Source organism: Patella vulgata, chromosome 7 (genome assembly GCF_932274485.2).
Source record: "Patella vulgata chromosome 7, xgPatVulg1.2, whole genome shotgun sequence".
Taxonomy (NCBI): domain Eukaryota; kingdom Metazoa; phylum Mollusca; class Gastropoda; family Patellidae; genus Patella; species Patella vulgata.
The window spans coordinates 51,715,439-51,734,648 of record NC_065885.2 but is presented as its reverse complement, the minus strand read 5'-3'; the positions used below and the strand labels follow the sequence as shown (position 1 = coordinate 51,734,648).

The following is a 19,210-nucleotide window of genomic DNA, read 5'->3' as shown; positions in this document are numbered from 1 at the left end:
ATAGTTTGACTTCGTTGGTTTGTTTTTTTCCCTGTGAACTTTTAGTACACAAGGAATAAAATTACAGTTATCAGAACTTGAACCAATTAGTAGGCCTTATACATTATTAACAGATAATTTGGATAAAAATTCATGTGTTGATCCTAAAGTATTCATGAAATCATAGCTGCATGTTCTGCTCTGGCTGAGGTCATAGGTACAAGAGCAATCTAATTAAAAATTATATCATTATGTTTTGTGTCTGATTGTTCATAGTAAATAAGTTCTAATATATATTCAGAGCGGCTGCTGTTAGGATGCACAAGGTTTTTGTGAGTTAATGTATAGACTAAGCTTGGCATGACGGGAATAGCACCGTTTTGATTGGCTTACAGTACATAACTTAGAACATGACACAACAATATGAGTTGTCAGACATTGAACAAACTAAGTCTGGTAAAATATAAAATAGTGAAAATCAAAGTAAACAAAAAACAATTTTAAACATATCTGACTTCAATCAGATTGGTTACATGAGGTCCCTAGCATTTTTAGAATTAATCATATCTGATGAAAGAAATATTTCTTGTTTTACAGTTTAATTCTTTCTAATTTATAAACATTTTCAAAAGAAGAGAAATTAGAAAGAATGATGATTTCACTATAATATCATATTTATATAAATTTGTACAAAGATTTTATGCGATCATCATTCATGAAATTTTGATGATTTAGAGTCTAGAATTATGTTTTAATTACATGAATATTCTTTAGTTGTATCACAACTATGACATTGTCCCTCTCCTCTACTTGAGTACGTATTTTCAGGACACAAAGTACAGAAGTTGGTTCCACCACTACTATAGGTACCATTTCTACATCGTGTACATTCAGATGTAAATGCTACACCTGAAACAACCAATCACAAGCATTACAATAAATACAGTATGTCACATATGTTTATTCAAAATTGAAATATCAAGCCAACCATAAACATCAACTGTATGTAAACAAGATGACTAGTCATCAACATCCCGCGCCCTTGCACTTGTTTTGAAGAAGTAAGGAAAAATAACTTGTTTATGCTATTGGTAATCAATATAAAAATGTATCAGATTTCGCAAACAGTGTCACTGGTCCTAATATTGTGGCCCTGTTTAGTAGTTATTGCTCTCTATTTCTGAAAACAAATGACTGATTGCTATTTACTAGAAGATTTGAGATAATTTATGACATTAAGCTCTGGTTTTAAAAATTAGACATGACTACATAGAAAATAGAGATATTTTGCAAGTGGAGGGAACTGGAGCTTTAGACAAATCTCATATTCCGACACTGGAATATCAATTCACAGAATTTCATACTCTGATCACAGTAGTTCGGTTTGCACAACAACCTTTGCCTACCTCAATTAGCTGCTGCATGTTAAACAATAAACTTATTATACATCAGAAAATAAAATACTATAATACATGTAGGTTAATGTTTGTACAAAGTTTCAAAAAGATTTCTTGAACAGATAATAAAATGTGCTCCAGAAACAAAATCAGGACGGAAGGCTGGATTTCAGAAAATAAAATAAAGGGTTAAATTATTTTAAAGGTATCTTGAACAGTCAAATGTGTTTCCATGGAAACACATAAAATTATCAAATCTGAGAAATTCAAAATAAGTGCCATGAAGATATCTTGAACGATTTATGAGATATGCTCCAGAAACAAAATTGTACACCAAAAACTAAGTCAAATTTGTTTCCATGGAAACACACAAAATATCAATCCCAGAAATTCCTAAATAGCACAACTACTGTAATGGGTAGATGCCTGTACAAAGTTTCAAAAAGATATCTTGAATGGTTTATGAGATATGCTCTGGAAACAAAATTGTACACCAAAAACTAAGTCAAATTTTTTTCCATGGAAACACAAAAAATATAAATCCCAGAAATTCCTAAATAGAAAAAGGCACGACTACTATAATAGGTTGATGTGTGTGCAAAGTTTCAGAAAGATATCTTGAATGGTTTATGAGATATGCTCCAGAAACAAAATTGTACACAAAAAACTAAGTCATTTTTGTTTCCATGGCAACACAAAAAAATATAAATCCCAGAAATTCCTAAATAGCAAAAGGCACAACTACTGTAATAGGTTGATATGTGTGCAAAGTTTCAGAAAGATATCTTGAACGGTTTATGAGATATGCTCGGGAAACGGACAGACGAACTCCATTTCAATATCCCTCCCTAACTTCGTTCGGCGCGGGATAATAAGACAGAGAGAAGCTTCTCGGGTCACTTAATATGCCCACCAACAGCAACATTGTGCTAATTTTAAAATCACTCAACAAATCCCTCAAGACATGTTTTAAAAAAAAGGAAAAGGCTGTGAAGTATAAACTTTGTCCCAAGCTTTAACAGTAAAAATATCAACGGAAAGATTAGTTCTTTAACTACGACCAGTCATTGACAACGACTTCTGTTCGTTTTTTTAACAAAACCGACAAGCTGGTACTAGTGACCTGAAGACATGTTATGAAACATAGTCTCCCATTGGCTAATAAATACGTAAATGTATTTATTTTAGTACATGTATAGTTAAAGGATTTCCAATATTTAGTATTTTATTAGATATTTTCTCCCAACCATGACATTGTTTACTGATTTACTAATGATGAAGGCAACTAGTACTTTGTGAGTCCAGAGACATCATCTGCTGATCAGCGGCAGGTAATCCTGTATCTGAGTTGTCACTGGTCAGTGTTTAGACTATAGAAGGATTCCAAAGGCCTTGTATAGTTGTAATCTTACAGATACATGTAGCACGAAACTTTAAGCCGTGTTTTACTAACTGTGACAAACCTAGCTTATGACATACCTGATATTTCAATGTTCCTGATTAAAATAGGAACTGTTTTAGATTTTGCCATATCACTCATAACACCAATAGTTCTCCATTGTAAAACATTCATACCAGATTTCAATTTTACCTTAAAAAAAACCCCAAACAAAGTATATATTATAGAATTTACAGACTTTAAAATAGGAGAAATTATGAATTCTTCCAAAGCAGGTTTTCAATAAATCTGTGTTGCAGCTTTATACAAATTAAAGTCTCGTATTTAATGAAATGTTTTTTCAGCAATCCTATTGAATAAAGCAAATGTATGCAGTATATAAAAAATAAAGATAAATTTAACAGTAAAAATAGGTTGATGTTTTTGTTATTAATGTTTTTTCTTATCCACGATGTGATTGTAACTTACAGTTTGTTTGTGCCACTGTCCTTCATCTGTTATCTTTGGCCACTGACTAGATTCATCATCACCAGCAGCTTGGCATTGATCATTTTGTACCTAAAACAAGAAATACAATGCTTTGTATCAAAGACAAAAAACAATCAGGAACTGGGAAGCAGCCCAATTTAGTTTATTCCCCTAAACTATTTATCTGAGATGTCAGTGGATATCATGCTTTAATCGTTTTAATTTGTGTATTCAAAATTAACCATTCAAAGTTTACAAAGCAGTTCTATTTGAAAATATGGATTTTAATGTATGTATTAAAAATATATTCATAGCAATTGTGTTAGGGGTAGCATTTATCTTTATTTTGAAAGCAAACAATGATGATATCTCAGAACTAAAAGAGAGATAATTTCCAATTTAAATTTGCTCCAGGTCCGTGGAAAATTTGTTTAATCCATTATCAAATAATAAAGTAATTCTAGCTACATGTAAAAAGCTACCCATGTCTCGACAATTTTTCAATTGTGACTTTGTATTCTTTGTTCATTTTCAATCATAAAGCAGAAACATTTAATTACAACAGAGAACTCAGATAGATTACCAGAAAATGAAATATTGTATCAGGATCAGTATATTGATATTCAAACATGGCCATGCCAGCAGTCACTAATTTGGTTGAGAAAACTAGACTTGTTGTACATGCTCCTGGTAATGCAGCTATATAATTTCCTTTTGGTTGCCATGTGGACCTAAAAAAAATAAAATTAACAGTGAATATCACTAAAGATATCTCTGACATCTCAGTTTCTAATTACATACAAGTACATATTAAGATCCCAATTTCAAGGATTTGCAGTTGAATACAGTTAACTTTTCGAGCAAGTTGTGGAATCTTATTTCTATAGCACATGTATGTCTGAAAGAAAAACGGTTTAGCTAACTAACACATCATTATATAAGTTTGAATGGAGGAGCAACACTTTTGCTGTAACTTTTGTAGCTTTGACCTTCTGCTCAAGCATGTACATGTACTGTGTATCCTTCATAAGTTTTAATAAGGCATATTTGATGGCCGTGGGAGGTATAAAATTAAATTTTCAAAACCACAAATCAGTCATAATCAATTTGTCTCAAAAATATGTGGTTGTCTATTTGAAAAGAAAAAATAGGTATTTCCCATTGCATTGGTGGGGAGTCAATAGGCTGTATCTAGTTTTGCGAAATTGTCCAGGAGAGCTAAAAATCACATAGAGCTTAAGAATCAAAATGTACAGAAACTTCACATCAAAATGTTGTGTGTAAAAATGATTTTATCTGTAAAGATGTCTGTAAAAATTGTATGTGTAGCCATTTAAACAGTATCTGGCTAAATATCGAGTTCAGAAATAAGAAATGAAAGCAAGTTAGTTCTTTGCAACTTTATACAACAAAGATATTCACCTTTACCTGCTTCAAATTCATAGATTTCACACAGTAGAGTGTCAACAATAATGGAACGCCCTCTATACAACATTTTGAAATAATATCTACATGTACCAGCAAACCCCTTTATATTAGCTTAGAAATATGATAACTAGATGAAAAGTTATACATTTACGAAATTTGATAAAATCAATAATATAGTTTTACTACTTCAGAATTGCAGCCTGTAGACGATAAATACAAAAAATGGGTGTGGCTCTGCCCCTGGGGGTTGAATATGGAACAATATAAATAGGTGCCGTCCTTAGTATATAAGGAATAAGCATTCCAAGTTTCAAGATAATCCATTCAGAATTGTGGCCTTCGGGCGCTCAAGGCAAAAATTGGGCGTGGCTCTGCCCCTGGGGGTCAGGGCATTCACCTGAATCAATAGTTGACGGCTTTTGACGCCCTTAGGCTATAAGGAATACATATGCCAAGTACAAAGTTGATCCATTCAGAACTCCGACCTGTAAACAATAAACACAAAAATTGGGCGTGGCTCTGCCCCTGGGGGGGCAGGACATGCAGTTGTCGTCCTTAGGCTATAACATAAGGGATACATATCCCAAGTTCAAAGACAATCCATTAGGAATTGTGGCCTGTAGGCAACTCCCAGAGACACAAAGAACAAATGGGTGTGGCTCTGCCCCTGGGGGTTGGGCAATCACCAAAAAACAATAGGGGGCATCCTTAGGGTATAAGGAATAGGTATGCAAAGTTTCAAAATGATCTGTTAAGATTTGCGTGGCTCTGTCGCAGGGGGTCGGGCATGCACCAAAAACAATAGGGATCATCCATAGGGTATAAGGAATAAGTGTGTAAAGTTTCAAGATGATCACTTAAGAATTGTGGCCTCTAGGCGACACACAGACACACAAAAATAAAATGGGCGTGGCTCTGCCCCTGGGGGTACTGCATGCACCCCAAACGATAGGGATTGTACTTAGGGTACAAAGAATAAGTATGCAAAGTTTCATTATGATATGTTAAAGGGCCAATCCCGATAAGTTTTTGGAGAATAAAACTGCTTAATTTTGTGTTAAAATCCCTTAAAATCGTCTACCTAAGGGCCGAGCAACTAACTCAATATTCGTGATACTTTTCAAACAACTTAAACCCGTCAGTCTTCATCTGGAAATGGGGACCAGTGTCTCAAGATGTATTATGTGGTATCTGGATAAAATAAGATTTTTTTATATAAATAATGTGTTGGTGTAATTTACCTTTCGTTATCAAGTACAGCACGTGGGCCGTGCACTGTATAGACCTATCAAGGAACGGGAATCGATCATCAAGTCACCCAACGAAAAAAATGACCCGAAATCTTAAAAGGGTTACGTGCTCGGATAAGCAGTTTTAACGTTCACGTCCAAACACCTCAATATTTTGAGCTGAAATTTTGAGACAAGGTAAATACACCAGTTCCTCTATATTTTGGCGCTTAAATTTCATACGTACTCGGACATCTATTTTTGAGTCTCTGTTCAAATCGGGATAGTCCCTTTAAGAAATGCGGCCTGTAGATGACAAAGAAAGAAATACAAAAAATGGACGTGGCTCTGCCCCTGGGGGTCGGGCATGCACCAAAAACATTAGGGATCATCCTTAGAGTATAAGGAATAAGTATGTAAAGTTTCAAGATTATCACTTAAGAATTGTAGCCTGTAGGCGACACACAGGCACACACACAAACACACCCATACACACACACAGGCGACGGCAATATACATGTACGTCCACATTATGAATGTGGACGTATAAAAATATATCCTCAAAATCCGCACAATTCCAAATGCTTATCAGAGGTATCAAAACAAGCTACATAAATGTAGTTATCTAATTCTATCCAAACAATGCACTGTTCCTACATTCAATATGGCCTAAAATGATCAGATTGACCTTTATACATACATGTACATGTACCAGTATATAAATGAATTGATAGATGAATGGAATTGGAAATTCAGGAAGACGATATCATGTCAGACAATTGTATTTTATCAATAACAAGATTAGAATGTTGATGGACAATTTTCAACAGTAAATCAAAGCTAGCTATAAAATCGGGTTTTATTCACTCAGAAACTCCTAATATTTTAAGCTGCCACTAAATTTGGGATCAGACATGCTACTACATGTAAATACAGATCTAGCTACTAGCAACAGTATAATATAAATACAGATTATTACTGAAATCTTAGGAGTTTTTATATGTTTTCTCTATAATCTTCTAATGTCTCTTGATTTAATCTATTGGGAATCTAATATTAGAAATGTATGAAATATGAAACCTATCAAATTGTGTCATATTATATGACAATAAATCGATTGTGATTATTGATGTGATCTAAATGCTTGTATACATGCCATTTACTTCAGAATGTCAGGTTAACTTTGAAAAAGATGATACAGAGTTTATACTAGTCTTGGTCATAAAGCAATACCTTCATCTGTAAACTTATTGATTTTTAACAATTAGTAAGCAGGCAGCTGTAGCATAAATTGACATGCTTTGTTTAACTTGTACATCTGTGAAATAAATTCAACATTTAGGACAGGCTGACAATATAACACTCAAGCCTATCAAATTATGTGGGCTATGTCATTCCATTCAAAGTCATTACGATGAATTTATTAATTGACTTTGAAAATAATAATTTATATTTATCTGCAATTAGGTCATCTTGTTTCACAATCAAAACTTAAGTTTTATTTGAAAGTATATTTCTGGAGGCTAGTTAAAATATAACTTGGTTCTTCTAAGCCCACAAGCAATTATATATGTACATGTATCTTCTTTGCTGAATTTAGACATTGTCAATGGGTGTTCCAACAATGATATAGCAAGCCTGGAAATAAACCATATTCTGTCACTGACATTGTCAGGAACAAATTCAGGCTTTCCTCTGGTGTTTGCCATTTTGTCAATAACAAATTTTTCTATTTTCTGAATTAGTTTGGATAAGTTTGGTACATGTACTAGTACTACAAAGTTAAAAATGTCAGGTTCAACATTAGGCACTGTTGAACTTTTGTTGGGTATAAAATCATTATTTCCAAGCCTAATACAGTACTTGCATGTTGCACTAGCACCCATCTAGCCATTGTCTTACAAACACATACCCGTAATAACTTTAAAACTTATAGATTGTAAGATTAGATATGTTTATGTAGTGTCTTGAATTGTTAAAGATATACCTATGTATTACATTATACCACAAAATTCACAGTCATATAAAAATGATTGCAAAATCATTTCTGTTATGACTGTAATTTGTAATATAATAACCTCATTAACAAATCCATCAAACAAAATAAGGGATCTAATTCAGATTGAAGTCTTGTTTCTGGCTTTATGTATGTGAAATCTGTTTATAAACAATATAAGTCTTATTGATCAATAAAAAAAGGAGAAATATTCTAACGATTTTATGTACCATCTGTCAAATACTTGATTATCTACTGGCTTATATAAGCTTATGTATCATTCAAATTGAGTTTGATAATAAAAAGTTTTTCTGTATTCTTCTCTAAGGAAGCTGTATCTGATGATAAATTTGGGTTCATGTATACAAAAGTAGACTGATTTGCCTTCTCTGAAATGGTCGCCAAAACTGCCTAATGAATTGGGTTTCCCTAGTATTGATGTGAAATGAGTGAACACTTTACAGCAAGCTTATTATATTGACATGGTTATCCAGACACTACTCCATTTGTTAATTGGGAAACTAATCTCCAATTAAAAGAGAAAACATAGGCTATATAATATATCATCATACGTCCACTAACAGATTTGTAAGGGAGGTTTTGATGGCCTAGTGGTCTAGAGTGCCGCGCTTCGACCTCTAGCTGGCCGGTCACCTCTGGCTTGTGGCTGTGGTTTCGATCCCTGGTGTGAGGGTATGCGACTTGGGGATAGGGGGCGCCTTCTCAACCGTTGGTGGAATCGGACGTTAAACACTAAGAACAACAACAAGCAGATTTGTCATTCATGTAAATGCACATCATTACTAATACCATTACAAATAGACAAAGTAACCAACTGCAGTAGTTACTGACTGCAGAACCGTTATTTTATACATGTTTGTCAACATTCACAAAATGTGCTGCAAAATTATTATTATTATTATTGTTCGATTTATATAGCGCTTCATTACACTTTAGTGTTTCTAAGCGCATTCACAACAAAACAGTTCAAAAACATTTTTGAAATAAGTATGTTTTTAAGTTAGTCTTAAAGCTCTGAATGGAAGAGGACTCTTGAAAAGTTTTTGGAAGATCATTCCACATTTTAGCTGCTCTGACGGAGAAAACTTATTCACCAGAATGCTTATTATATTTAGGGATCCTCAATATGCTTGTAAAAAGATCATGTGTTTGTCAAAGAATTTCTTTTTCTCCGATGTGATGCTCTGAATATATAACAGTTACTATTATATATATTTAGTACATTGTATATTAAATCTCAAAGCAATATGTAGTTGAATAAATGTTAGTTTACACAGCAGAAGTTATTAATTATTCTGCAACTCTGGATAATTTACAAAACAGGATATAGTATTGACTACTGTATGCTAAACAGACACAAATAATTGTTATTGATTTAATAGTGCAACAAGCAATTACAGTCTGTGAGATAGAACTGGTGTTAGATAAAAGTATAATGAGAGAGAGACAGCTGATCCACTATAATAATATAATCAATGTAAGATAACAATAAGATCAACTATAACACTAACACATGTACTTGACAACAGGTGCTACATATAAATATAACATAAATATGAGCCAGAAAACTAGCCACTGTTCATTTGTTTTGACCAACTTGAGAATGTTAAAGCAGGCTACATCTCATGTATAGGAACATTAAATAAAATACATTAGTTTGAATATTAGTTTGAATTTGTATCCTGTTTGTGGAACCCCAGACAATATCTGATGTACAGAAGTTTGATTAAATGTGTTCCGTGCTTAGAATAAAACTGAACAGATTTCAGATGAACCATACATTGTACTAATAAGTATCTGAGATAAAAAAAAAAAAGGTTATATTGACCAGGAAGAAATGATCAGAAATATTTATTTCATTTACAAGGGCATGTGAATTACGACTCAATATTAAATTTTAGCTTTAAAAGTTCCAAAATTATAAACAACACTATAATAAAGTTTATAGGCTAATATCTAATTTTTCACTCCTTACTTAATTCATGCTAAAATGTATCAAATTTGATTATATAATATTTAATTAAAGAAACATTACAAGTAAGATTTAGAGAAAGAACACAGAGAGATAGAGAAATGGGGTTTAACGTTCACTCGACACAAACTAGGTCATTTCGGGACTAACATATGGTTCAATTTTATTTCCATAATTCGCTTAGGCGTAGGGGTCTTTAGCAGTGGGAGGAAACCTGAGGACCCGGAGAAAACTCACAAGGTTGGACAGGCGACCCTACTCCTTGTCACGTACAACCAGGGAATCGAAACCACGCCAGTTGACTAAATGACAGACTTTATGATACAGAGTGCACATGCTAACCATTCAGCCATCCAACCCCCCCCCCCCCCCCCCGAGAAAGAACAGTTATTGCTATAATACTAATACTTCAAAAATAGAAAATGAATAGGCTACAGTACATGTTGATTGAAAATTTCAGTCAAATTACCCTCTGAGTGACTTAGTTCTGAATGTTTTGTGTCTTGACAAGAAATAATCATAAATTATTGAAGATATGGAGGGTAATATGGAACTGAACCATTTTTGGGTTGATATTCCTTTGAGAGATTTGGCTATAACAATATAACTATCATATACTTATGGAAAACAGCTACTTATTCATTTTGGGTGATGTTTCAAAGATTATTCTCTCAAAGTTATCAAGCTACTGTAATACAGTAATAAAAAAATATGAAACCAATATATACAGAAAAGGTGTAACAACAATTTATGAAACAACACAGAACAACAACAAGATCAAAGGAAATGGATGATAATTTACAAAAACTAATTATCTATGTATTAGTGAAGCCATTGGGTAAAGTTAAGCTATGATGGATACAAGACTACCGACAAAATGGAATAGCAACAACAATACAATCTACATGATATACAATAGTATTTTTACATAACTTTAAAAGAACTATCATTACAGTGATATAATAATAACCAATAAGACTAAAGTAAATCATCTAGATGTAATAAATATACTAAACAGCAAAAAAAACGTCAGTCTGATTTCAAAATCAGAGAGGCACTTTAATCAAATCATTCTTGAAAATGATTTACTAAATGGATCAAAGCAATTCTTTGTGAACGGTATGTTGACACATTAGTGATTAATTCATCACAATTCCAAGACATTATGAGAAGGTTTAGAGTCTGTACACAGTCTATTCATCAGTATCTGGTATGTCCACCGTCAGTGTCAATAACAGCAGCACAGCGTCTGTACACGGAGTGGACCAGACGATTGATGAACGCCACTGACACCTTTAACCACTCTCAGAAAAGCATGGTGCAATTCATCAGCTGTGTTTGGTCTTGGTACGATGTTATTAAGTCTCCTCTGAATTTCATCCCAAAGATGTTCAATCAGGTTTAAGTCCGGACTAAGGACTGGCCAGTGCATAACGTTGACACAGTTCTGCTGTAGAAAGTCCCGAGTAACTCTGGTGGTGTGGGCACAGGCATTGTCAGGAAGAAAATGTTGTTTCGGTGACGTGCGAAATGTGGTATGATGTGGGGTCTGAGAGCTTGATCGATGTAGCGCACTGCTGTGATGACGCCTGCTCTCCCCATGAGTCTCTATCCATGATACATTGGTCAGAATAATGCTAGTCACTTCGACGCCATATTCTGGTCATGCCATCTGCAGTTGATACGCAATACCACCTCATCTGTGTTGTTGGGCAAACTGTAGAAGTTCACGTCGATGGCGATGGGTGAGGATCGGTCTACGGCAATGGATGTTCTCTCTGGTGAGACGTTGGCGCACTGTATCGGTACTGGTGGGTCTTCTGTGCGTTCCCCCTGTCTGACGTGCTGTCTCAAATGCCTGTGTGAAGGGATTCTGCATATGCTGTCGCACAACATGGCGGTCTTGTTGCATTGTGGTAACCCTTGGTCTACCAGTTCAGGGGCGATCATCCGTGGTGTTGGTGGCCCGAAAGCGTTGCTGAATTATGTAGATGATCTAAACATTGGCAACAGCTTGGGCAGTGTGGCCAGCATCGACTAGTCCAAGCGCCTGGTTCCTCTGAGCTTTTAGTTCGTCGTGGTATGTTGCTGACATTGTAGTGTGAATGATTCAACCAGGTATGGGGGTGCACTTTATAGGGCTGGTCACGGTGAACAGCACATGCAGCATGAGTTACATGAAAATCATGGAGAACACATTACCATCTCAGAAGTCAGGTTGCGTTTTTGAGAACATTTCCCAGGTTCAATTCTGTGTTTGGGAAGGAGCCTTATTGCTCAGGTAAAGTTTGAGATGTGTTCACAAATATACAATAAAAACATTTGTCAAGTTTTATGCAATGCATCTATTCAGAGTAACATACCAACCTGACGCTTCTTTTGCTGCTTAGTATAAAGTTGATATACATGTAAAATGATAACGGTGAAAATAATACTTTGAAAGAAAAAATGATAAAAATAGCAATCATGAAAAAGTTTTAAAAAGGTAATCTTATCCAGAGTAAAGAATGAATAGAGGTAATGAAAACACATGATCAAATGTGCATGCTTTAACTATTCAGCTATAAATACTGGTACTAAAAAGCTACTCACTCAGAGTTTTGAAAGTTTTGACCGACATATGAATACATGTACATGTATGTATTTGTTTGTTCCATGAGCATCATTTTTGCAATATACATGTATATGGAATTTATTTTTTTAGTATATTTTATTGGTGACCATAGACATTTAGCCAATGGCTGAAATGGCAATACTTCCTGGTCATGGAAAAATCATAAATATCAAGGATGTACCCGCTTTATTTACAGTACAATGTATGCCACAAAGTTTGATTCAGTTTGCATTTTGCTTGTACATGTATTTCCTGTGCTACCAGACTGACTACATGTCAAGATGATCAACCTTTGTGTAAATTCATGGAATTAAAGAAGTGAATAGTCTGAGTTTTATTTTATTATTCACAATCACCACTGATTTTCAGTGTTTAGTTCAATGTATGGTACATGTACTGAGATACATGTAGCAGTCATGAACATGTGTAGCAGACCTGATTTCATCAACAGCTGTTGTAATCACCATACCATAGCTGTGAAAACTGATCTACCAGAATGCTCAACTGGTTTAATCAAACTTAAAACAATTTAAAAATTGTCTTTTGTTTTGATTACAGCTTGCTTACAAAGGTGATGTTAATAAAATATGATCCCAAAGCTCAGATCTCCAACCACTTGTACATTGTATATGTCTCACAAAATTGTGTACAAAATTACATCTTCCTAAGATGCCATAATCTTAATTTTAAAGGATGTTGCATACAGTACATAATATATGTAGCTAGAAATATAATATATTTCAGTAGGTAAAACCAAGAAACGGTTGTTGTAACATTATCATTCAGTGGTGTATTCCCACGAAGGCGCAGTTACAGAGCGTGACCAAAATTAATCCTTCCCACGAAGGGGCAGATATCGACTTGTCGGCTTTCGTTTGAAGAGAGGCATGGCATCTGAAAGGATGGCATGCAAGAATCAAGAAGCTAGTTGGAAAAGCCCATCCGAATGTTTTTGAAATGATCACATTTTTACAACAAGAACAAAATATTACAAACAACCAAGGAAGAGATATAAATATGCTCAATTCCAAAGCCAGCCCCAGGAATTAAAAGGAAGACACGAGGAAGAGGAATTGACTTTCGTCGAGTATTTAGACAGGTCTTATTTGGCGAAATTAAATTAATTTTTGTTATAGTGTAGTTATGTTTTCATTTCTTATGCCAAAAATGATGCTAAAATGTTGGTTAATTAGTTACATTGGGGATTAGGAAAGTGTAAATTCTTATCATAACAATCTATAACACCATTGTTACGATTTTAATCCATTTTAATCCCTAGGAACTGGATTCCCACGAAGTCGTCGAAAATGCTCGCTTTTAATCCGTTACGGTCAATAACTGCGCCTTCGTGGGAATAAACCCATTCAGTCTACACTGTTAATTATAGCATGGCTTGCCTCTGGGTTTTCAATTTATTGCTTCTTTCTAATCAATAATCCATCAATTGCAATCCAAGATTCACAAAGACAGAAATACAGTAGAGCTAAGTTAAAAACACAGACATAAACTTTTGATGATAAAACATTAATATTATGACAGACAATATTGATTAATATTGAGTACAAGACGACAGCAAAAATTGAAGAGAAAAGTACATTATAATGTGTTGAATTATCATAGAAGGGGACGAAATATTTACAAGCGTAATATATTTATTTATAAATAAAATGATTTGTGTATATGTCTGTTTAATCTCGGTGTATGTGTATATTATAACAAAGGTACATATAGATGTATATCATTATGAATATAACCGTCATATACATGTATGCAAGATTTAGTGATTGGGTTTCTCAGTCTTCAAATGGTGTACCCTTCAAATACAGTACATAGTGTGACATACATGTAGATCTGTGAGTAATAACCTCTATCAGACTAATACTGTGTTTATTTAATTGGCTTCCAGCTGTAAATGTCATTCACAGAAAGTGAAATAAAGTTACTGATGCGTCACCCCAATAATACTATTATAATAGACAATCATGTCATGAACAATTTACAAATAAAGTAGCCATAAACTTAGCAATTTAAGGATCAGTTGAAGTAGATATCAATAATTTTCTCCACAAGCTTTTCTCTTGACACTACTTCTGCTCATGAACTACAGTATAGGCTTGGTGTATGTCTGATTTAATGCACATATATATATACATGTATATTTATTCGAAAACTTAATTAAAGAGGTATTATGCGAGATTGCCTACAGGACGTTATTCTGGATTCACATATTATAAATCATTATTTAGACAATTATTCACATGACAAGCTCATAATCAACTCTCCCGATGGCTATCGGATCGATTAGATATTGAGTGGATTAGACAATGCCCTCTATATCTGCATTAAACAATAATATGACCAACCATGCCAAAACTTTCCGTACATGTACATGTCCCACGGAGACTGCCGATAAATGCTCTGATAATAAAGTTATACACAGCCTTCTATTATAATATTTTGATTCCCCGGTTGTACATGACAAGGAGTAGGGTCGCATGTCCAACCACTTAGGTTTTCTCCGGGTCCTCCGATTTCTTCCCACTGCTAAAGACCCCTACGTGCAAGCGAATTATTGAAATAAAATTAAAAACCATGCTAGTCCCGAAATGACCTACTTTGTGTCGAGTGGACGTTAAACCCCATCTCTCTCTCTCTAGTATAATATAAAAAGTCTTATTTGGAAATGGCCAGTCTTTCAATAAAATCTTTCATAATGCTTCCTTAAATACATACATGTACGTTTACAAAGTGTGTACAACTTTTTATAGTCAATATAAATTATGTACATGTATATGTATTAATACACATGTATAGATAATAATAATGATTTATTATAATGCACAATATTCATACATAGACGTACAAAATAGTAATAGTAAGTAAATACATGCAGTGAGCATATCAAGCAAGTAAATTTATACTTATTAGCTTTCATAAATGAAATCTGTGAAGAGTGTCCACTGTACATGTACCTCAACATCAGTAAAACAGCTGTTAAGCAGCGTTCCAGCACCATAACAGTGCCTACATGTGTGTATTGACTGTGCTCTCCAATTCATAGACTTTCACTTACCTTGAACAATTAGTTTCTGGATCATTGTTCCTCCATAGCAAATGATGTTGAAATCCTTCTGTTGAAACAGTAAATCCTGTTGGTATTGTTTCCCAATCATCAAATCGAACACCACCTCCAAGAGAGTAAGTTCCTGGTGGACAGGTGTGACATTCTTGATCGTTAGCAATGTCTAAAAATTCTCCTTCCTTACATGTAAATGCTGTAAATAACAAATCAATTTTCTCTGTAATCTAAACCTAGAGATTGTAGCCAATCAATAAAATAAATAATTTTCAGTTAAACATAATTAAAAACTGTAATATTATTTGACTGAAAGGGTTATGCTTTATTTTTCAATGGTACAGTTGCAATATTGTTTTCACAAGGAATGCTTCAAATGCATGAAACTGAACAAACTTACAGCAATCTTTTCCTCTAATAGGAGCATTTGGTGCTCCTCCTGTGCATTTGTCAGGATCTGGTACAGATACCCTCCATCTTCCCCCATTACTGTCACATTCTGTGTATTCATAATGAAAATCTTTCTGTAATATTGAAAATTTAAAATAAAATTGGATAAGCTAATCAACTGCGCAAAAGAAAGAAAATTTCGGAAATGTACCCAACCAGTTTTGTTGATTATTAAATACGTATCCGGCACGAAGTTCAAATTGTAAGGCACTAGTGCAGTAGTGCATGGACATTTGGTCAGAAACAACTAAAATAATTATTTCAAATAATTTTCAATTTTTGTGATAAAAATTCAAAGAATAAAAGTGGTCATACATGTAACATATGATGTACATTTATAAGCTTACCTTTCTGTGGTATTCTGTCCTGTAACACCCACAGTACACACATTGCTACATTTATCATCTGATTGATTTAGCCCTGGGAAATTATTGACTTAAAACTACATTATCAATATATTTCCCAAAAGAGCTCTATTTATGACTATATAAGTTTTGATTGTTGATGAAATTTATTATTCATTTAATATGGCAAGCAAAAGTTTGACTATGCTACAGCAAATATACAAAGCTTTTCTTTATATCCTGATGTATACTGGCACCATACATGAATAAAATACTGTAGAGTGAATACATGTACTAGTGTATACATGTAATATCAATAACTGGCAAAAATCTCCAAAGGCAAAGTATATGTAGTGCCTTTTGAGAATCACATTTTTATCATCTTATTCTTAACAATGTAAAAGCTTTCTCTATGTGAAATCTGGGATGGCTCTTTTAATTAAATGTTTGTTACAGTGTAATAAGATTTGTATCTTATACTTTACCACCCATCCTGGGATAAACTATACCCAGGGTGAACCGGTTGGTTGGATGATGCGACCTGTTTTCAGGGGTTTTTTAAACCCAGCTCGATCTATTATTAATAAAACAAAAGATAATCACAAGTCAGGCTATTGTAAGGGGTGCCAGTCAAGTCATCCACAAGCAAAGTTGTCAACAGTGAAGTCGTCCACACCCGTTGATGGAGTCCTCCACAAGGCATTGGTGATGTCGTCCACAACTACATGTATTGGTGATATCATCCACAAGTTGACAACAACTAAGAATAAGACTCGTACACAATTTAATCGTATGGAAGAAATAGCTATTACTCTTTGACTGTTTTGTTATTTTATTTCAGATCGAATCACTGATGTTATTTGATTTCAGATCGAATCACCGATGTTAGATTGGCATTATGATTTTAGTTTGTTTTGTTATTTTGTTGTTCGCCGATGTTTTTGCAATGAAGTATACTAATATTGTTTTAGCATTTTTGATTGTTTGTTAAGTATTAACAATGTTTTTGTAATAAAGTATAATCAAATTTTGTAATAAAGTATACTTGTATTTTTTGTAAATTGGCGTTATGATTTTAGCATTTTTGATTGTTTGATTAGTATTAACGATGTTTTTGTAAAAATGATTTTAGCCACAATTTGTCTGAAGTTTAAACACTCCGCCCCTTGAAGATTAGCTAAATTTAACTCACTGTCATATTAATTGCAAAACGGCTTCATCTGAAGTTTGGGTATATATTGACCGTAAAACTTAACATTCATTAGTTATTACTGATATATATCATAAGCTCTGTTTGAAATCGTGGAGAGTGTGCAGTTTTATTTTCAAGACTGTCCGATGGAACTGCCCAACGCTCCATCCTTCACAAGTGATCTGGAGACTGATGTCGAGGTGAGAGGGCAAGAGGCAGCTGTTAAAATGGATGATGTGGTCGATGGTGGTGTGGAGATGGATGAGGGTGAAAAAGGTGGCATGAATGATGTGGAAATGGATGATGTATACCGCACCATTCGGAAAATCTTTGCACTTCCCTTTCTTCCCGCAGAGCACATTCATAAAACTTCAGGAAAAATATGCGACCACAGAATTATTGAGGCAATTTTTTTCATACATACAGAAGACTTGGATAGATTCCTGGGAGGTCGAAAACTGGTGCGTATTTTTGCAACCAATCAGGACCAACAACGACGTCGAAGGATGGCATCACAGGATAAATCACAAGGCCGCGAGGAATAATCTTCAATTCTATTTACTTATTAAAGTTCTACATGACGACTCAAAAACTGAAGAGCTATAAAGATTGGTTTCGGAAAAAACAAATTAAAGCGGCGACAGAGGAAGAAAATCGAGACGACAGCAGGGGAAATTCTTAAAATATGGGAATTATATGAACAGGGGAAAAAGTGTATCAGGGCTTTTAAAGGACGTCGATGGTAGCGGTGTAATAATATACAAAATCAAAAAAGAATATACTAATTAAGAAAAGAATACCTTATGTGTCCAGAAAGTAAACTACATGTATGTCATGTGGACGACTTTATCAACGTATTACTATATCCCGAAATTAAACGACTTTATCAACGTATTACTATATCCCGAAATTAAACTAAGTCGTGTGGACGACTCCACCATTGGGTGTGGACGACTCCACCAATGGGATTTTTCGTTTTTTCGTGTGGACGACTTGACTGGCATTCATTGTACATACCTACTACTAGTAGTATTAATCTATTCCGTGCATCAAAATATTCAAAACAATAATCTTTTTTCCAAAACAGCTAGGTTATTCAGTATCTCTACAATAATCATTTAGTGCCATCTAGATTAGTAGGCCTATAAGTATAACACATACCGTTTATTGAAAACAGCTACTGATTTATTTACTAAGGCGGTGTTTCGAAGAGCAAGCTTATTGAATTCTCTCAACGTTATCAAGCTAGTAATACAACATAACAAAATCATGTGAAGCAAAACGTCGCCTAAATTAACCAGTTGCTGTTTTCCATAAGTATGTGTTATAGTTTATCTCTGCAAGTGCAATGCTGCACCTGCTTTTTAATGTAAAGTGTTATACTTACAGGTTGACATGCTGGCAGATCGTCGCATGAAACGTGTGGCACTGGCACCAAGATACACAAAGTAACAACGCAAAATGTAAAAAAATGAGTGTGCATTTTAGATCAAATTTGTTTAGCACTATTTCTATTTCAATCTTTCTTATATTTTCTGTGTGTTTACATCAATTACAATTCACAATCATATTCATCGCTTGGTCCTCACAAATTAAACAATGCGCTCTCTGGACCGTCTGTTGCCAAACTGTTCTAAAAATAGAA

General features: G+C 34.2%; 1 protein-coding gene across 5 annotated transcripts in view; it reads right to left on the bottom strand.

Annotated features, from left to right (window-relative positions):
• The window catches only part of LOC126828561 (endosome/lysosome-associated apoptosis and autophagy regulator family member 2), a 34,976-nt gene extending 15,783 nt beyond the window's left edge, over positions 1 to 19,193 (bottom strand). For all 5 annotated transcript variants that reach the window (XM_050558404.2, XM_050558403.2, XM_050558401.2 and 2 more), the window contains exons 1-7: positions 18,953 to 19,193; positions 15,980 to 16,103; positions 15,577 to 15,778; positions 3,827 to 3,974; positions 3,244 to 3,333; positions 2,856 to 2,967; positions 739 to 888 (exon numbers count right to left, since the gene is read on the bottom strand). In XM_050558404.2, the coding sequence (XP_050414361.1) occupies positions 739 to 888; positions 2,856 to 2,967; positions 3,244 to 3,333; positions 3,827 to 3,974; positions 15,577 to 15,778; positions 15,980 to 16,103; positions 18,953 to 19,048 (922 nt within the window). In that variant the 5' untranslated portion in view covers positions 19,049 to 19,193. The remainder of the gene's footprint in view (positions 1 to 738; positions 889 to 2,855; positions 2,968 to 3,243; positions 3,334 to 3,826; positions 3,975 to 15,576; positions 15,779 to 15,979; positions 16,104 to 18,952) is intronic.
• Between the last annotated feature and the right edge of the window lie 17 nt (positions 19,194 to 19,210).